Raw genomic sequence first — 20,257 nt, forward strand, 5'->3', positions numbered from 1 at the left:
CAAACCTTATTTCTAGTAGTAAGCGCTCAGCAATTTAATTAGTTTGCCTGATTTTATTAGTAGGTGTGGTTGATTGTCCATTTTTTGATTGGTAGTTTTTGAACTTTGTGATTGGTGGTTTTTATTCTTGCTGAATGGTACATTCCCTATCTATTCAGTTGTAATTTATTGCTGTTTTATATGAAATTTAAATCAATCAAGTACAAGTGAACAGTAAATTATTTGCATTTATTTATGTGGAATGCTTTGCCTGAAAGGGTGGTCATAGAACATAGAAAATAGGTGCAGGAGTAGGCCATTCGGCCCTTCGAGCCTGCACCATCATTCAATAAGATCGTGGCTGATCTTAGCAGATTCAGTAGTAACTTTCAAAAGGGAGGTAGATATAAACTTAAAGGAAAAATATGCAGAGCTATGGGGAAAGAGCAGGGGAATGGGACTAATTGGGTAGCTCTTTCAAAGAGCCGGCACAGGCATGTTGGGCCGAATGGCCTCCTTCTGTGCTGTATGATTCTATATGGACAGGCATGATGTCCAACGTGTCACTGACGAAACACACACACTTTAAATATATACCCCGAGGAATTAAGGGTGCATGGAAACTCCACTTAAACAAATATAAACTGTAAAAAGTCCTTTAAAAGCTGCTCTAAATACTTTTAAAATTATATTTTCCAACAAAAAATAATCAACACTTTATCCTCATCGCAGGAGACTAGGGGAAAAAGATACGTAAATCAGAGAGGAATAATATGTCTGTAGTACAATGGCGTTACATTTATCAGTACATGAACGAACTGGTACTTCGTAAGAAGAAGCACGTATCAGAGGGCAGCAGCATAAGCACCGCCTAAAATAATATAAAAACATCAAACTTTATAATTTTACAGCAAAAAATGATTTACACTTTTATAGTAGATTTTTGAAACATTCCTATGATAGAAACCATTTTGACTAGTGCTAGTGTACTTTACAGTATATTCCATATACTCAGCAGCACTTTCTGTCTTGCACTGTCGATAATTCCAGATATCTGGATAATTGATAGGTTTTGTATCTTGCTTTTTCCCTGAGGAGTTTGCCTGTGTTCTCTTCACAGAATCATTATTTAAGTTCTCGCTTTATCAGTTCTTTTTACTGTTAAATATAGGTAAAGGGCCAAAACATCTTGTGGAACATTACCAAAGCTGAAAAGATAATTCAGGAAGTAATTAAGTGATGCCATGGTTGATGTTTAAAAGCCTGAAGATTGTAGGAGGAAGGAATTCATATCCTGTGAAAGAATCCTTTAAGAGTGGCAAACCGCGTGGCAAACCTTGATTTCATTTCATTGAGTGTGTAGGGTGATGTATTTCCAGGTTAGTACGACCAAGAAAGTAAAGTTCAAAAAAGCAATGATATCGGTGAAATACAGAGAAGAACATTTATGATGGAGAGAGATGAGAAAGAGATTGCCTATTGTTGGATGAGCGTTCCCAGATATGGGAAGAGTACATAAGCCTTGGATGGACTTGGGTTTTATAGAGAGCCAAGGGTTGATGAGGGAAACGAATGCCTCCATGGAAGAGGGAAATAACCTTTGCTGAAGAAAGCATTAACATTGGAGGCAGGTGAGAGTTCCATTTGAGGGAGACCGAGTTTGTCAATAGATGTAGTTATGGCCAAGTATTAAACGGGTTTCCAGAGGTATGTGATCTCGGGAACAAGTGGAAAGCCAATCTACAAAAAACAGTCTGGTAGTCATGGATTAGGCTCGAACTTTCAAGGTGATGAATAATTTGTGAATTTGTAGGTGTGATAACTTTAGAAAGTACGAATGGAAAGATGATAGGGCAGTGGTTAGAAGGCTAGGAGGGTCCTCGTTCTTCGGGATAGGGAGAACATGATTTAAAAAAAAGATGGACTAGGTGTAAGAGAGGACAAGAACAGGAGTTAAATTTGGAGGCACATGCAATCAGGATGATGGAAAGAATACAATCAGGACCTGAGTGCTTACTGTAGACCAGAGAACAGAATATCTGACAGATTGAAAGAGGATAAAATTTGACGGTGGTCACAGTAATTGGTGACATTAAAGCTGGTGTAGAAACATATGGAAACATATTGTAACATATAGCTAGTAACATACCTCAATGGTCTGACCATTTATTTCTGCTGCTGCTTCTACGTGGCATCACTCGCGGCCTGGTGTAGAAATAGGGCACTTCTGGGTTCCTTCTTCTTGCATGTCCCACTTATAGCTCCTGTTTGGAAATTTCCAAGTGTTTTACATTGGGAATAAACGATATTTGGGAATGTTTTTCAATGCTGTTTCTGAATATTATCTAAATTAGAGTGTGCATTTTAATCTTGAACACAGATTTAAATATCTCTTTAAAAATAAGTGGATGTCCCATCGCAGTTTTTACGTTAAGTAGGAGGAAAGGCTGTTTTATAAGAACAGGAGGATTAAAGCTTGTAATGTTAATCTAATTCGGCTAAGGACAAGAATGTTTGAAATCAATGGTGAGTCAGAGTAATGGGTGAGCGGGACTTTGTATGTGAAAATGAGTTTCGGATGAGTTGGAATTTATGTTGGGTGGAGCTTGGGAGCCTGGTTGGATAGGTGTTGGAAAAGTTGAACCTGGAGGTGGCAAAGGTTTGGGTGAGAGTTTTGGTGGCAGGGTGGCGAGGTAATAATAGAGGGAATTGATGTTCCAGAGGTAGAAGTAAGCAGTTCTAATGGTGGACTGAATGTGGTTTGAAACTCAGTTTGGGGTCAAGCAGGATGTAGAGGCTGCACAATATTAGTTTTATCCAAAGAAAGCACCTGTGGAGGGAAATAAAATCAGGGATTTCTGGTGAGAATCTAACAAGATGGCTTCAGTCTTGTCAGTGCTTAGCTAGAGGAAGCTCTGGCCCATCATGACATGATCATGGTCAGGTAGTTAGACAATACAACAAGAGTAGTTGAGACGAGGAAATGGCAGGTCGGTAAAGCTGGGTGTCATCAACCTATAAATGGAAGTTGATCTCATGCTTATAGTTAATGTCACTAAGACGTATAATGCAGATTAAGGAATAGGAGGGAACCAAGGAAGGAACTTTGCAAGAAGTAAAGCCATTGCACGAGATGTGCTAGCTATGTTGGAACAGGTAGGAATAGAGGCACAAAAGGGCTGTGCCACAGGGGTAAATCACAGAGGAGAGTCAGTGGAAAAGCATGGAGTGGTCCAAAATGTCAAAAGCTGCAGAGTTCGATAACCCACGCAGTCAGAATCACACAGATTAGGGAGATTTCATTGCTTTAGACGGGACTGCCGCTGTACAGAAAGGATGGTGGACAAGACGGTTTGCAGATTTGTGTTGTAATGATATATTCAAGGATATTATGGAGGGAGGCGAAGGTAGAACTATTATTGGGATAATAGTTGCAGAATGGGTAGGTCAAGGGTGGGCTTTTTAAAAGCAGGATGATGACAGCAGTTTACGTTCCTCTATATATAGTACAATACACTGCTTTTCAGAGGTGCCATATATATATATATGTTGTATATTAATTAATTTAAATAGAATAGGTTGCTAAATAATGGACACATTTCCCTCTCAGAAATATATTTTAAGGATGGGACAGCTGCAAGCTGCACTTGCTCTTGAATCTCTGCATCTTGTTAAAGTTAGGCGCAACTCAAAGCAACCCTAGAACTTTGAGTTTTTATTTGTTTAAATAAAATACATTTTATTCCCTACCTGAAAGGAATTTCTTCTCCAGTGCCATCCAATCCGCTGGGGAGACTCTGGCTAAGGCAGCAAGTTGTGACATGAATGTTTGTTCTGCCATCTAAATGGTGAAATGAGAAAAAGAAATATATTACTAAAGGACTACATTTTGGTCATTTCCTATGTGAAATCAGTCAGATCGTTCCCGGAACTCTATATTTGAATTCCTCCAATCGGGTTTCCGCCTCCGCCACAGGACCGAAACGGCTCTCATCAAAGTCACAAATAACATCCTTTGTGACTATGACAAAGGTAAACTATCCCTCCTCATCCTTCTCGACCTGTCTGCAGACTTTGACACAGTTGACCACTCCATCCTCCTCTCCACCATCGTCCAGCTGGGTGGGACTGCACTCGCCTGGTTCCATTCTTATCTATCCAGTCGTAACCAGAGAATCACCTGCAACGGCTTCTCTTCCCACTCCTGCATCGTTACCTCTGCTGTCCCCCAAGGATCTATCTTTGGTCCCCTCCTATTCCCATTTACATGCTGCCCCTCGGCAACGTCATCCAAAAACACAGCATCAGTTTCCACATGTACACTGATGATACCCAGCTCTACCTCACTACCACTTCTCTCGACCCCTCCATGGTCTCTAAATTGTCGACTGCTTGTCCAAAATCCAGTACCGGATAAGCAGAAATTTTCTCCAATTAAATATTGGGAAGACCAAAACCATTGTCTTCGGTCCCCGCCACAAACTCCATTCCCTAGCCACCGACCCCATTCCTCTCCCGAGCATCTGTCTGAGGCTGAACCAGACCATTAGCAATCTTAGTGTTATATTTGATCCTAAAATTAGCTTCTGACCACATATCCGCGTCATAACTAAGAAAGCCTATTTCCACCTCTGTAACATCGCCCGTCTCCGTCCCTGCCTCTGCTCAACTGCTGCTGAAGCCCTCATCCATGCCTTTGTTACCTCTAGACTTGACTATTCCAGTGCACTCCTGGCTGGCCTCCCACATTCTACCGTACCTAAACTTGAGGTCATCCAAAACCCGGCTGCCCGTGTCTAAACTTGCACCAAATCCCGTTCACCATCACCGCTGGGCTCGCTGACCTACATTGGCTCCCGGTTAAGCGATACCTCGATTTAAAAAAACCTCATTCTTGTTTTCAAATCCCTCCATGGTTTCACCGCTTTCTATCTCTGTAATCTCCTCCAGCCCCACAATCCCCCGAGATATTTGCACTCCTCTAATTCTGCCCTCTTGAGCATCCCTGATTATAATCGCTTAATCATTGGTGACCGTGCCTTCTATTGCCCAGGCCCTAAGCTCTGGAACTCACTGCCTAAACTCTTCTACCCCTCTACCTCTCTTTCCTCCTTCAAGACACTCCTTAAAATATACCTCTTTGACCAAGTTTTTGATCACCTGCGCTAATTTCTACTTATGCGGCTTGGTGTCAAATTTTTGTCTCGCAATACTCCTGTGAAGCGCCTTCAAACGTTTCACTACGTTAAAGGCGCTATATAAATACAAGTTGTTGTAGTGTTGTACCTTCAAGCGTTTATCAACCTGCTCCTTGAGCTGATGAAGCAGCACTGTCCTCTGCTTTAGGAACTCCATATTCATCTCCTCATCAAGCAACAGCATGGATCTCGTCTTCCTCTGCTGTAGCGCCAGCCTGTCGGCAGCAATGGAGACAGAGAGACATTTACTTGGAAATTAAACATTCTTCTCCCTGTTTCTAAATAGTAAATTGTATAGGCATGACCATCAGGCATATTGATGTGATAGTACTGCTCTTCTACTGCTCATATTAGTTATCTCTGAAACATACAACAACTTATTGAGCCTTTAACATAGTCAAATGTCCCAAATTGTTCCACAGGAGCGTTATCAGACAAAATTTGACACCAAGCCACATAGAGATATTAGGACAAGTGGCTAATAGTTTGTTCAAAGGGTTAGGTTTCAAGGAGCATCTTAAAGGAGGAGGGAGAGGTAGAGAAGTGGAGGTTTAGGGAGAAATTCCAGAAGGCCTAGGCAGTTGAAAGCAAGTTGGGATGATGGAAATGGGGGATGCACAAGACGTCAGAATTGGAAGAACACAGATATCAGAACACAAGTGAAAGAGTTTGTAGCAGGTTTTTTTCCTCAGTGGTCCTTGATGATGGGTGTTTAGATTGAAATGATTTGTATCTTTTCTAACATCCCATTAAAACACAAGTATTAGCTATACTAGAGTCAAGTATTCCTGATCTATGTATAAAATGTATTAGTTATACAAGAATACAGTATTGCACAGTTGTCAATATATTGGTGAAATCCAACTATTTCATCAGCTTGGGATCATTCAGAATAATTTAATATATATATTAAATGCCAGCTAATATTTTAAAGGACAATAAGGGTTGAGAACCAAATTGCATCAAAGTGAGCTTTGAGGATGAATGAAAGCCAGGTTTGAAGAATCTAAATTTTAAGGGTTCGAGCCATTTTTGTGTTTCATGTTTCAGAATATTTTTCATATTTTGACATTAATCCTTTGAGTTCAAATACTTTTTAGCTTTCAAAATTCTCCCGTTATTGCACAATGCCTGAAAATCTGGATTTTTTATTTACATTTCTGTGCTATAGTTATGAGTCATCAATGAATCACTACTCATTAATTAAGCATAAATAGTACTACATTCTTCAAAGGCTTAATTATGAAATCAGCTAACACTGTAAAGAATAAGGGGGGGATAAATTTGGCTGCTTCGCTTCTCCCGTTAGTGCCCCCCCCCCCCCCCCAAGGTGCTAACGGGTGCTACGACAGCAGTGCTGCGGCGGGGCAAATCCCGTGCTGTCAATAACCGTTAGCGTCTCAGCACCTTTCACCATGCAGATTGTGGGGATCAGTGAGCATGCAACGCTTGCTGGGCGCCCGATCTGCAATCTTCAGTAGTGCCTCCCACTTCCCCCCCCCCCCCCACCCCCGACCTCCACCCCCACCTTACAGCCTCGCACTGACAGCATCAGGGAGTGGAGGCATGAACAAGCTGTCCTACGACTGTTGGGCCGCTACTTAAAGGGATGCGACCCAGTATTTCCGTTCCAAAGGTCGTTTATGCGCGCCAGAGAGCGCATGACGTATCTGCAGCCAGATAAATGACGCTTAGTCACCAGAGTGTTGCAGGGCATCAGAGGCCTTTGCATTTCATCCCACAACATATTGCCGCTCTGCACTCCCTGAATCATTGGCTCTGGTGTACAGAGTCCCGTAACCCTCTCCTTTAATGGCTGAAAGACGCCTTCGCCAATCTCACTCCCGATTACACAACACCTCATTTTCGTTACCGCTTGGAGTCGAATGCCACACACCCACACCATTAGCACCCGATTTAGCACTTCTCTACATTCTTTCAGCACAAAGACTCAATTTCGCGGGTATGGGGATTGATTAGCGCCTCGTGCTAAACTTACAACTTTAAAAAACTTAACGCCCCAACTTGGGACGATACGTAATTTCTAGCCCAAAATAAGAGTTGAAGCTGCAAACTTCAACATAACTTGAAACGAGACCGTTTTCTTTCTGCCTATTTTCTTTTATCGCTTCCTCCCCTGGCTGCTTGCTGGAAAATGGTTCCACAACCATTGGTCACCCTCTGAGATCTTGCCCAAGTAGCTGCTATATATGTGCCAGTAAAGTCAGAGACTTTTAGCAGGCTATTTTAACATGACGGGCATCACCTGATCCTGTCATTACCTGATGTCTGCACATGCACACTTCCAGCACAGATCGCTGGAACGTGATCAAAAGTGAGTGCCCTGCCCAATTTCCTTCTCTCTATTCCGAGAATGTGAAGCCCAATGCAGTGTTCCTATTCTTGCCTTTGCAGTGATTATCTAACAGTACGGACCGGTGAGCAATGCTCGGGCCGCCTTCTTCCATAAGCCTTAGCATGTGCTTACTCATCTAGGGCATGAACGCTCCAGGACTCATTTTAAAGATAAAATAAATTAAGATAAAATGTTTTGCTAAATTTAACATCAGTATTAACTCAATTCAGCTTAAAAGTTTTTTGCAACAATTTATTTTAAAAGGATTGTGACAGTAACTCTTTAAGAATGAATTCAACTAAATGTGCCAAACTATATATAGATTGTGCTTATACAGATGGTGTTAACTCTCATAGAATTGTTTTGCACTATTTTCTCCCCGCTAAAATCTCAGTGATAAATCACAATCTAAAATTTTACTCACTGGTGTTGAATTCTTTTTGGTGCAAGACGATTTGTCTTCACATTGCCTAACTCTGTATTAAGGTTATCCTCCAATGTCTTCTCCTCGATAATCTGCTTACTTTTAAAAGTTTCTGTTTAAACAACACACGTTACTTAAGATTTCAGTTCTCACTACATTGCTTTAATTGAAAATATTAACAAAAGCCTCAATTACAAAATTTAAAATGAAAATCCTGAATCTCATATTTTTACTTTGTTAAAGCTTGCCAACTGAAAACTCACAGTTTAGTACACAAGAATAATTTGCATTTATATGGTGTCTTTAATGTAGAAAAATGGCCCTAAGTGTAATCAAACAAAATGGATGCTGAGCTAAAGAAGATGATTTTGGGAGGGGTACCCAAAAGCTTGTCACGGTGGAAGGGTTTTGAGAGAGGTGGAGAGGTTGAGGAGATAGGATGTGGGTAGCAGAGTTTTGTATGAGCAGACATTTACTGAACATGGAGGATAGGAGGTTGCCCAGGAGAGCATTAGAATGGTTGGACCTGGAGGTGGAAAATCCCTTGGATGTGGGTTTCAGCATTAGATGCATTGAGACAAGAGCAGAACAGATGATGTCAGAGGTGGAAGTAGGCAGTCTTTATGATAGAGAATATATGGGGTCAGGATGGAATAGGATGCCGAGGTTGTGAACAGTCTGGTTCAACCCGAGACGTTGGCTAGGAAAGGGAATGCAATCAATGGTATGGGTCTGGAGTTTGTAGCAATACCTTCAGTTACATATCATCTCAATGTGGCTCATTCAGGGCTGGATGTTGGATAAGCAATCTGACAACACAGAGCCAGTGGAAATATCGAGAGAGGAGATAGATCCATGGGTGATTCCAAAGGTAACTGTGCAGGGGCAGGGAGATAAGCCTTTACTGGAGATGTTTTGGCCATGATTGCAGAAACAGATTTTAGGCGAAAATGGTAGTTTTACGCCAAAATTACCATTTTCGTTACGTTATCATTTTTAGGCCTAACTTTCAGACTTTACTTCTGCGCCACATCGGTAAAGTTGGCATTGCACGAGGATTCGCAGCGCAAACTGCGAGTTTCGGCAACTTTAGTCCGGGGCCGGTAGCCTTGGGAGGGGGGACAAACAAAAAAAAAATTACAAAAAACATTCAAAAAAACCTTACTTACTAAATCGCTGAAAAATAATTTAAAAATAAAAACTTTAACTTACCTTTTTGCAGGTCTTCATACTTACCGCTGCTGGCAGGGCTACACCAGCAGGTTTGACCATGTCAGTATCCTGGGTGCAGCATAAAGGTCGGGAGAGTGCTGAAAGTACGACGGTAACGCAATCCGCGGCGTTGCACGTCATTTCACGTCGGCGTACCTCTCCCCGGCGGTAAGTGGAAATGCTGCCGCAAAGAGGTATCCGAGGATCATGCCGACCGGCTTTTCGCCGTGGAGGGTCAAATCGCGGTGAAAACCCGGTCGCAAAGTCGCCGAAAATCCAGCCCAAAGTGTACAATAGTAGCTGTATTCAAATATTTTGTATTCTTGGTCCAGTAACTACTGAAGCAGTATACAGGGTCCCCCTGACTCTATTGACTGCAGAAAATTATCCCAAATTTTTTTATTGCTATGAATGTTAAACGAAATCTGGGATGTTACCAACAGCTCCCAAACTGTTTTAATCCAGGGTTGGGCTCGCACCCGATCGTGTACCTCATATAAGCGCTACCAGATATATGATGTGAATCAAGTCACATTTTAATAACATTATAATAATTTACTTGATTAAACATACAGTGCTGTAATTGTTGCAAGTTACAAAACATAGATCGTTAACTGAATAAAAATGGAAAAAGTTTTCAACCTGTAGTATATAGCTCCATCTAGTGGACTACTGCTCCACCTAGTGGAAGACTGTGGTAATTCAGTCATTGTTGTAAATACAATAAGGGCATCGGGGACAGGATACCTGACAAGTTCTTGTGTTAAGAGCCATCTTGAAGTCTGTGTGTTTGTGATGTCGTAGAGAAAATACAGGTACCGCATTTGGCGATGAAGGATCAGATTCCTGGATAACCTGGCTGAAATTTTTGTTGGTGGATGATTCTAGCCAAACAACAGAGAGGTCCTTTGTGTTGCAGAACAGCTCAAAATCCAAAATAAATTCAAGCACACTTGGCTGAACTGAAGAGTCCAGATGGTCGCGCCTATGGGAATAATAGGGCATATGGGGGAGTTTCGTGACCGCGAGACTTTCGGAGCGTATGTGGAGCAGCTAGAAATGCTTTTCACCGCGAATAGTATCAGCAATGTCCCCGACGATGAAAACCGTAACCGAGTGGTTTTAGAAAGGAAACGGGCTATTTTCCTGACTGAAGCAGGCCCTGAAGCATATGAAACCCTGAAAAGTGTGCTTGTTCCTGCCAAGCCAAAGGACACATCACTTACGGAGATTCTAAGCAAGTTTGCACTACAGTCCTGAGCCCCTAGAAATTGCTGAAAGTTATCATTTCGGAATACAAGATCAGTTAATTGACGAAAGTATCAGTGAGTAATTATAGCATTAAAAAAGCTATCCATTCATTGTCATTTCTGAAACTTTCAGGACCAAGCATTGTGTGATCGCTTTGTTTGTGGGATGGAAAATGAAGCAATCAGAAGAAAGTTGTTGACAGCTCCTAACTTGACTTTTGATTTGGCTTGTCAGACAGCTATGTCAATGGATATAGCCGACCAATACTCTCGAGAATTTTGTGCCATTTCCAGTCATCAGACAACTGAGGTGAAATCACCTGTAGGTTCAAAGAAAAAGGCAGTTGGGCCCCAAGGCCTCAGCAACCGGCCAAGGTAACAATACATTGAAGTCATGCTATCAATGCCTGGGATTCAAAGTTGTCCATATGTGAAGAATGTTTCTTCTGCAGGAAAACTGAGCATCTTGCAAAGGCATGCCGACTGAAGAGTAACCAACTTTCAAGGCTATAAGTAGAAATCTCCAGAGACTATATAGCATGGAAGAAAAGTAACAGGATGAGGAGGCACACGTCATCAGGAGCACAAGGCTATCTAACAGCGATTTGAAAAGTATCATCATCCAACTGAATGTTGCAGGAAACAGGATACCCATGAAAATAGACACTGGCACATCCGTGAGCGTAGTATCGGAATTGCTATATCTCGACAAATTGCGTGATTTCCCATTGGAGAAACCCAAGGTAGAGCTGCAAGGCTACTCAGGAGAGCAAATTCCTGTGGTAGGTTGTATCACCCTACCAGTGAAATACAAGGATCAATTTTAGAGTTTGCCTCTCTTAGTAGTGGCAGGAGACAAGCCTGCCTTACTAGGTAGAAATTGGTTGGGATCACTGAAGCTGAATTGGAATGAGATTTTTCAGGTTGAAATGAGATTTTCATTGAAGGATGATGTCTTTGAAAAGTATCCAAAGATGTTTTGCAAAACAGGCAGTCTGATCCAAGGCTTCAAGGCGAGTGTCAGGGTACAGAAGGACGCCAGACCAGTTTACCGCAAACCACGTCCCGTACCATATGCACTCAAGGAGAAAGTTGAGCAAGAACTAAAAAGACTAGAGATTGAGAAGATTATCTCTAAGATAGATCTATGTAATTGGGCTGCAGCCATTGTTGTATCTAAGTCAGGTGGTAAGGTAAAGTTGTGCTGTGATTATAAAGTAATTGTAAACCAGGTTCTAGAGGGCAATCTACCCAATACATTGCTAAATGTAGAAAATTTGTTCACAGTGCTGACAGGTGGTCAGATCTTCTCAAAGTTAGATCTTACAAATGCCTACTTAGCTTGAACTAGATGAGGAATCCAAGTCATGCTTGACTATAAATACTCATCTAAGCCTATATCAATTTAATAGGCTACCATTTGGAGTGTCTTCCGCCCCCGCCATATTTCAAGGGTGCTGAACCAGATTCTGCAAGGCATTGAAGGGGTAGTATGCTATTTAGATAACATACTCATTTCAGCACCAAACAAGCACATCCATAATAGCGTATTGAATGAAGTCCTCAAATGGCTAGCGAAGCAGAGTACGAGTGACTGCTCACAAGTGTGAGTTATTTCAAAACTCAGTGGAGTACTTACGGCACAGAGTAGACAAAGATGGTTTACATCCAACCAAGGGAAAGTTGGATGCAATCAGAAATGCACCCACTCCCAAGAATGTTACTGAACTTCGATTATTTTTGTGTCCTTAGAACTATTATGGGAAGTTCCTACAAAATTTGGCTACAGTGTTACATCCACTGAATGAGCTGGCGGAAGACACTCCAAATGGTAGCCTATTAAATTGATATAGGCTTAGATGAGTATTTATAGTCAAGCATGACTTGGATTCCTCATCTAATTCAAGCTGTAAGTAGGCATTTGTGAGATCTAACTTTAAGATCTGACGACCTATCAGCATTGTGAACAAATTTTCTACATTTGGCAATGTATTGGGTAGATTGCCCTCTAGAACTTGGTTTACAGTTACTTTATAATCACAGCACAACTTTACCTTACCATCTGACTTAGGTACAACAATGGGTGTAGCATAATTACATAGATCTATCTCAGAGATAATGTTCTCAGTCTACAGCCTTTTGAGTTCTTGCTCAACTTTCTTCTTGAGTGCATATGGTACGGGACGTGGTTTGCAGTAAACTGGTCTAGCGTCCTTCTGTACCCTGACACTCGCCTTGAAGCCTTGGATCGGACTGCCTGTTTTGCAAAACACCTTGTGGAAGTGGTCAGAAGAATACAATGCAGCATTCAAGGAGTGTAAAAAGCAAATTGATAGAGAGCACCATGTTAGTTCACTATGACATATCTAAGGAGATCAAGCTAGCATGTGAGGCCTCTCCGTATGGAGTTGGGGAAGTGATCTCTTATGTACTACATAGTGGGGAGGAGAGACCAATTGCTATTGCTTCATGCACTCTCAGTGCCAGTGAGCGTAATTATGTGCAAATCGAAAGGGAAGCTTTGGCATTAATTTTTGAAGTGATGATGTTCCACAAGTACTTGTATGGTCGCAAGTTTACTATCGTTCTGGACCATAAGCTCCTGACAGCAATCCCCCATCCAAAGTCCCCAGTTCCAACCTTTGCTGCAGCACGAATGCAGAGATGGGCTTTGATTTTTGTCAGCATATACGTATGACATTGAGTACAGCTGATCAGCTGATCACAGTAATGCCGATGCTATGTCCAGGTTACCTTTCCCATCACAAGTTACACCCGATGGGGAAGAAGTGTTCTATTTTTCATACATTGATGAACTGCCAGTCACAGCTGAAGAGATTTGTAGAGCAACCAAATGTGACCCAGTTATGTCAAAGGTCTATGATGACATTGTAAATGGCTGGCCAAACCAGGTATCAGAGAAAGAGATTCATCCATACTTCGTTCGTAGGAATGAGTTATCAGTGGATAAAGATTGTATCATGTGGGGTGCAAGAGTGGTTATCCCAAATAAATTCAGGTCCAAACTGTTAGGAGATAGTCATGACCAGCACCTGGGAATGTGCTTGACCAAGAGTTTTGTATGCAGTTATTTATGGTGGCCAGGTCCAGATAAAGATATAGAGTACATCATTAATCAGTGTACAACATGTCAATTGGTAAACAAGAAACCACCACCAGTACCATGGAAATGGCCTCCTAGGGTGTGGCAAAGGTTACATATAGATTTTGCTGAAGGACAACAATTGTTCATTGTGATTGAAAGCTATTCGAAGTGGGTAGAGGCATTTCCGATGCGGAAAATAACAGCAAATAAAACATGAGACAATTTGCAAAGATTATTTTCTTCTTGTGTCTCTCAGAGGAAATAGCGACTGATAATGGGCCACAATTTTGTTCAGAAGAATTTTCACAGTTCACGAGCAAAAATGGTGTGAAACATAACAAGATTCTACCATACCACCCTGCTTCAAATGGTGCAGCAGAGCACACAATACAAATTGTAAAACATGCCCTCATCAGGCAAATGTTGGATCCAATCCTAAGAAACGGCAGTTGTCGTTGGACCACAAATTGTCTAGTTTTCTAATTGTTTTTTAATACTCCTCATACAACTACTGGTAGAACACCGGCAGAGTTGTTTCTCAAACGACAGCCACAAACTAGGTTCGCGTTGTGAAAGCCAAATTTGGCACAGTCCATAAAAGAGAAACAATTAAGACAGAAAGAGAATCATAATAGAGGTAGAGAAAGAGAGAGGTGTGAAATTAAATCAGAAGGTGAGGGTGAAGAACCATCACCATAAATGATTAAAATGTGGTCCTCGCACATATTTGGTCAAGATGTTTGATCATGGACAGATTACGTTTGATCATATTTTACCTACAGATTTCAAAGGAGTTGAAATTTGGAATGATTTGATTATTTCTGACTCATCAGATAGTCTTATTACAAGTCATCATCATCATCATAGGCAGTTCCTCGAAATTGAGGAAGACTTGCTTCCACTCTAAAAATGAGTTCTTAGGTGACTGAACAGTCCAATACGGGAACCACTGTCTCTGTCACAGATGGGGCAGACAGTCATTGAAGGAAAGGCTGGGTGGGACTGGTTTGCCACACGCGCCTTCCACTGCCTGCACCTGTTTTCTGCATGCCCTCGATGATGAGACTCGAGGTGCTCAGCGCCCATCCGGATGCTCCTCCTCCACCTAGGGCGATCTTTGGCCAGGGACTCTTAGGTGTTAGTGGGAATGTTTCATTTTTATCAAGGAGGCTTTGAGGGTGTCCTTGAAATGTTTCCTCTGCCCACCTTCGGCTCACTTGCCGTGTAGGAGTTCCGAGTAGAGCGCTTGCTTTGGGAGTCTTGTGTCAGGCATGCAAACAATGTGGCCCACCCAACAGAGCTGGTCGAGTGTGGTCAGTGCTTCGATGCTGGGGATGTTGGCTTGATCGAGGATACTAACAAGTACAGTACCAGTAGCATATCCTCCATCAAATGTACCAGAAACAGTCCAAGAGAAAATCAGAATTTAAGTCAGAGTCCGAGTCAAGCAGACAAACAGTCTGAAGTTGTAGAGAGTTCAAATGTAGATCAAGGGCATCTCTTGGAGGAAAACTTTTCTCAGGACCAGCCTAGAATGAGTCTAAGTTCGACACCATGTTTGGAAGGTTCTGTTCAAGAGCAATTGTACTCTCTTTGAAACAGAAAACATGTGGTTAACTTTGATTTATAAATATAGCAAAATAAGTACATATCTTTTGTTATGTATAACATGCAAGTTATATATGATGATTGTTTGTTATAATTACTTCTTCATTAAGGAGAGAGAAGTGTAATATATGCTCCATCTAGTGGACTACTATGGTAATGCAGCCAATACTGTAAATACAATAAAGGTATCAGGTGACAGGTCACTTGACAAGTTCCTGTGTTAAGAGCCATCCTGAAGTCTGTGTGTTTGTGATGCTCTGGAGAAAATACCATACAACCAGATGGAAATACTGTTGCCTTTGCTTTCTTGATGCTGTTGCTTATGATGTCTCCTTGGGGTCAAGTTTCGGACTGAGTTGCTCCTATTTTTTTGGAGCAACTAGTTTAGAATGGAGTATCTTAGAAATTGCAATTCTCAGCATTTAGTTTGCTCCAGTTCTAGTGAGTTAGAATAGTTTCATTTTAGAACAGATATTTTTTTTCAAAAGGGGGCATGTCCGGCCACTTACGCCTGTTTTCAAGTTTAGGCAGCAAAAACTTACTCCAAACTAACTTAGAATGGAGTAAGTGTAGATTTTTGTACGCTCAGAAAAACCTTGCCTACACTTAGAAATCAGGCTTGGGAACGAGAGATGGGAGGGTGAAGCGAAGTTTACAAACATGAAACACATCACTTTTGCAAATAAAGAGCCATCATCAATAATAAATGACAAATAAATCAATCAAAAAAATTAATAAAAAATAAAAAAGTAATTAAAAAAAAATCAATAAATAAAAAATGAAGTTTCTACTCACCGACTGCAGCACCGGGAGCCCTCCAACAATGTGCTGGGATGGGGCCCCCCCAGTATCTCTCTTTGTTTCTGACAGCGAGGGGTGGGGTGGGGGGGAAGGGGAAGGAGGGGAGGGAGGGGGGAGAGAAGAGGGAGGGGGGGAGAGGGGAGTGGGGAGCAAGATGCTGGGTGGGCGGGCCCTGCCAAGGACGTGGGGGCGGGGGAACGGACCGGACCGGACCTGAAGCGGGGGGGAGCGGGAGCTGAACAGGGTGGGGGGGGGGTGTGGATGGGCGCGGTGGGAACGGACCGGACCAGGAGCTGAACTGGTGGGGGGGAGTGGCAGGCAGCGGACCTGAATGGGAGGGTGGAAGCCGGAGCAGGAGCTGAAGAGGAGGGAGGTCCAGTCCGATCTTCGCCGCCCCAGTGAGCCCATTCGGCCAGGGCTAGGGGCGGCGTGCTTCGGGCCCCTCCCACACAGCCTCATCGGCCTGGAGCTACTGCACATGCGCGCACACTCTAGCGCACATGTGCAGAGGTCCCGGTGCTCTTTTCAGCGTCGGGACCGGGTTCCGTCTCCAACCCCTTGTGCTGCGTTGCACCAAGGGCCTGGATCGTTCCAGCAGGGGGAGAATACTGAGGTAAGTTTTAGGTGTGGTTTTGAGCGCAGAAATAAGGCGTGGGTCGCGGGGCTGCGCCGTTCTAGGCGCGGCCTGAAAATTGACCCCCCCATATCTCCATTGATTCACTGTGACCAGTCAACACGTCTTCGCTATAGAGGTCAGGTTTTACTGGGATTGCATGTCACAAAATGCGACTATCTGTAACCAACCTCCACAAGTCAAAAGAACAGAATTTAAAGGAACATGTTTCACAAATCATTTGATTATAATAGAACCATCCTGCCCAAAACCATTGTTTACATTCAAAAAAAGGAAAACTATATTTTTATAAAGACCTTGCATGGATCTCAGTTGATCTGTTTTGACTTTTCTGTACACCTCCAAGATTTCTTCTACCTGTTGGTAATAATTCTGGATAAGATTGGTTGTACGTTCCATGGTCACATAGACACTCTCAGTTGCTCTCTCTACTAATAGGTTCTAAAAAAAAAATTGAATATGCATCAATTAACATTTGTTCAATTAATTCCTAGTCTTGTAGAAAAGTCATCCTACCTAATGCCACAGAAGAAAAGCAGGCTCTTCAGTTACTTTATTGGCTGACTTTTAACATACTTTGATATTTAATACTGATATTTAACACATTTTGTCGTAAATATCCATGGCAACTTAAAACTTAAACAGAAAATCAGTAAGGTAATTTCATGCCAGTTAGTTCTTGGAACCTGCAGAATTCATTGACATATGGATAAATTTGTGTTTCTGGCATGGAGTCTTTGCCTGTGTATTCCATCATTAACAGAAAATCCTGCAGAGCCCACTGAATTCTGCAACCGAATTCTCTGGCAGCTAAAGTTCCATGTCCAAACCACAAATTTGTAAAATGTACCCTTTAGTGTCTATGAAATTTTGTACCAGCAGAGATTAAAACATACTAAATGATCACAGACAGAGCTTAATCCACTGGACATATTTAATATTGTCATTAGTTTGCCAGATTCAGGTTGGGGATTGTATAGCACATTGACTTGACACCATAATGTTCCCGATGTTGGGGAAGTCCAGAACCAGGGGTCACAGTCTAAGGATAAGATGTAAGCCATTTAGGACCAAGATGAGGAGAAACTTCTTCACTCCGAGAATTGTGAACCTGTGGAATTCTCTATCCCAGAAAGTTGTTGAAGCCAGTTTGTTAGATATATTCAAAAGGGAGTTAGATGATCCCTTTAGCCGTAAGGGTCACAAGGGGTATGGAGAGAAAGCAGGAATGGGATTCTAAAGTTGCATGATCGGCACCTATTTTCTATGTTTCTATAATGCAGTGGGGATAAATTTAACTTTTGCTGACCGTGTTAAAATGGACGCTATCAGAGTGGCTACCCGTTATACATCTTGCCTGATTTTCAAATCGGGGAGGATCTATAATGGGAGGCTGTCCCGATATCGCTTCTTTTATATCATCATCAATAGTTAACAATATCCCTAGTGTGGTTTATGCAGAAGAGCACCCTCTACTGTACCCGTGCAACATTTCAGACAGCACACATTTGAACTTTTTAAAAACAAGAGAACGTGTCTGCATGTGGATCAGTCCCACTTCAAACTGCTACACTTGTTCCATTCAAGGTAAATTCAACTTCCGCTCATTGCCAAGACCCTCTGACAGGCTGGTACTATCTCCAAATCAATACTAATATAAGTACTCAAGGTAAAGATTCCAGGCCCAAATAAGAAATACAGGCATCCCCAGCATAATGCAAATGTCAGTTCCCCAGCTTTATTCATGGCTACTGAATACACTTTGGATGAAACTGGATTATAAGAGGTGAATTTTGGCAACTGATCTAGACATACCCATGATAGCCTCTAATGAATGTTACCTTAAGTTTCTCTCTGTTGTCTTCATGGTTCTGTTTGACTAAGTGCACTCTGGCTTGATGGACCAGAGCACGGCCAATCACCTGTTCCATGTGATGCTGTAAAAGATCCATGAATGCCTGGCATTCTGCAGCAAGCTGCTGGTGAATTAGTATTTCAGTCTCTTGGCACAGCTTCTCCTGTTCTTCTGAGAATTTGGACACCTTTCAAAATATAAACAGAATCCAGAAAATTTTAAATACAATCATCAAAGCAGTTTGAAAAGATATAATTTATGGTTTAACTTGCCCCAATCTGAGCGCACATACAATAAAAAACCCTCTTGCATATCATCAATGTGCTGACTTTATTATTACACAAATGACAAGTCTTGAAAATTAAAGCTCGACTATGAATACTAAATATATATCCTTGGTAGCTTTGATAGTGCATAATATTCCTGTACCCGATTATCTTGTAGTTTCATGCTCTCATCTTCGTGCTGATCCCAAATGGGTGGTTCCTTCATCCGCTGTACCCCAAGTTCATCCAGCAGACATTTTGTCTTGAAAAGCTTCATTTCTTTGAGTGTCATGAGACTAAGCTGCCTCAGAGTTAGCTGTCTAACCATAGATTGTAAAGCTATTTTGTGCTCCAGCACAATATGTTTAGAAACCCTGAAAGAATAAGCAAGCATGAAAAGCAGTTACATATGTAAATTATTCAGCTAGTGCTTGGATGTTAAAGCTTCCAAGCTACTCCAATTACTTGGGTAGACAGAGGCAGTTGAGTCAGATTAGGATCAGCACACATGCACAATGGGGAAACAGTTGAAATCTGAGTTTATTTTGTGAGTACAGCAATGAGTTCTCAATCTCTCAAATAATACTAGTAAAGGCATCTGGGCTCAAAGTCAAAGGATTGTGGGTTCAAGCTCCACTCCAGCACTTGAGCAGACTCCACATACTGAAACTTCTGAGGGAGTGCTGCATTGACAGATGTACCATTTTTCAGATGAGGTGTTAATTTGAGATCTTGTCTGCCTGTTTAGGTGAATGTAAACAGTCCCATGACCCTGTTTGAAGAAGAGCAAGGGAGTTCTCTGGGTCCTGGCCAATATTTACCCCTCAACCGTCACCACTAAAAACAGATCAACAGGTCACTTAGCTTATTGTTCTATGTTGGGTCATGATGTGCATAAATTGTCTGCTGCATTTGCCGACAAAGCAACAGTAACTACACTTCAAAAACGATTCATTGACTGTGAAGCAATTTAGGACATACTGAGGACACTAAAGACACTATATAAATGACATCTCTTTCAACTCAATGAAGTGTATACAGTAAGAAGAGAGAGGATTTCAGAATTAAACAAAGGAGTAGGACAGAATAGAATGTAGATAGATTAGGATAAAGCAAATCCAAGAGAAGCAACAAATGGCTGTAATGGGTAAGAATGCTGAGGAAAGGAGAAGACAGAATAATTGTTCCGCAAACCCTGTATAAATGCAAATGTGTAACATAAAATTGTCACTGTAATGTGCTACTGAATATTAGATTCAGTTTAGTAATTCAATATTATTAACACAAAACCATCAGACCATTTTTGAAATAAAAACTCATCCAAGAGCACAGTGGTATGATTCCATTAATATGTATGTGAAGGTATTGAAACAGTTGGTGAACTTATGAAGAACACAATCGTGAAAAAACCATTAAAATCAAAGGAAACTGAGTGTTATGTCATTGATGTATAATGAAATGACATGCATGTACTGGTGAACAATATCATAATTGTCAGAAAATACTGGAAATAGACAGCAGGTAAGGATACAATAGATTAAGTAATCAATAAAGGAAGGGTCAGATTT

General features: G+C 41.6%; 1 protein-coding gene across 2 annotated transcripts in view; it reads right to left on the reverse strand.

Moving 5' to 3' along the window:
* LOC139234877 (evC complex member EVC-like) overlaps positions 1-20,257 on the reverse strand; it is a 65,536-nt gene that overhangs the window by 1,928 nt on the left and 43,351 nt on the right. For both annotated transcript variants that reach the window (XM_070865707.1, XM_070865695.1), the window contains exons 14-20: positions 18,853-19,063; positions 18,410-18,610; positions 16,865-17,009; positions 7,958-8,069; positions 5,266-5,392; positions 3,730-3,820; positions 2,129-2,243 (exon numbers count right to left, since the gene is read on the reverse strand). In XM_070865707.1, coding sequence (XP_070721808.1) covers positions 2,164-2,243; positions 3,730-3,820; positions 5,266-5,392; positions 7,958-8,069; positions 16,865-17,009; positions 18,410-18,610; positions 18,853-19,063 — 967 coding nt within the window. In that variant the 3' untranslated portion in view covers positions 2,129-2,163. The remainder of the gene's footprint in view (positions 1-2,128; positions 2,244-3,729; positions 3,821-5,265; positions 5,393-7,957; positions 8,070-16,864; positions 17,010-18,409; positions 18,611-18,852; positions 19,064-20,257) is intronic.

This window comes from Pristiophorus japonicus, chromosome 2 (assembly GCF_044704955.1).
Source record: "Pristiophorus japonicus isolate sPriJap1 chromosome 2, sPriJap1.hap1, whole genome shotgun sequence".
Lineage (NCBI taxonomy): Eukaryota > Metazoa > Chordata > Chondrichthyes > Pristiophoridae > Pristiophorus > Pristiophorus japonicus.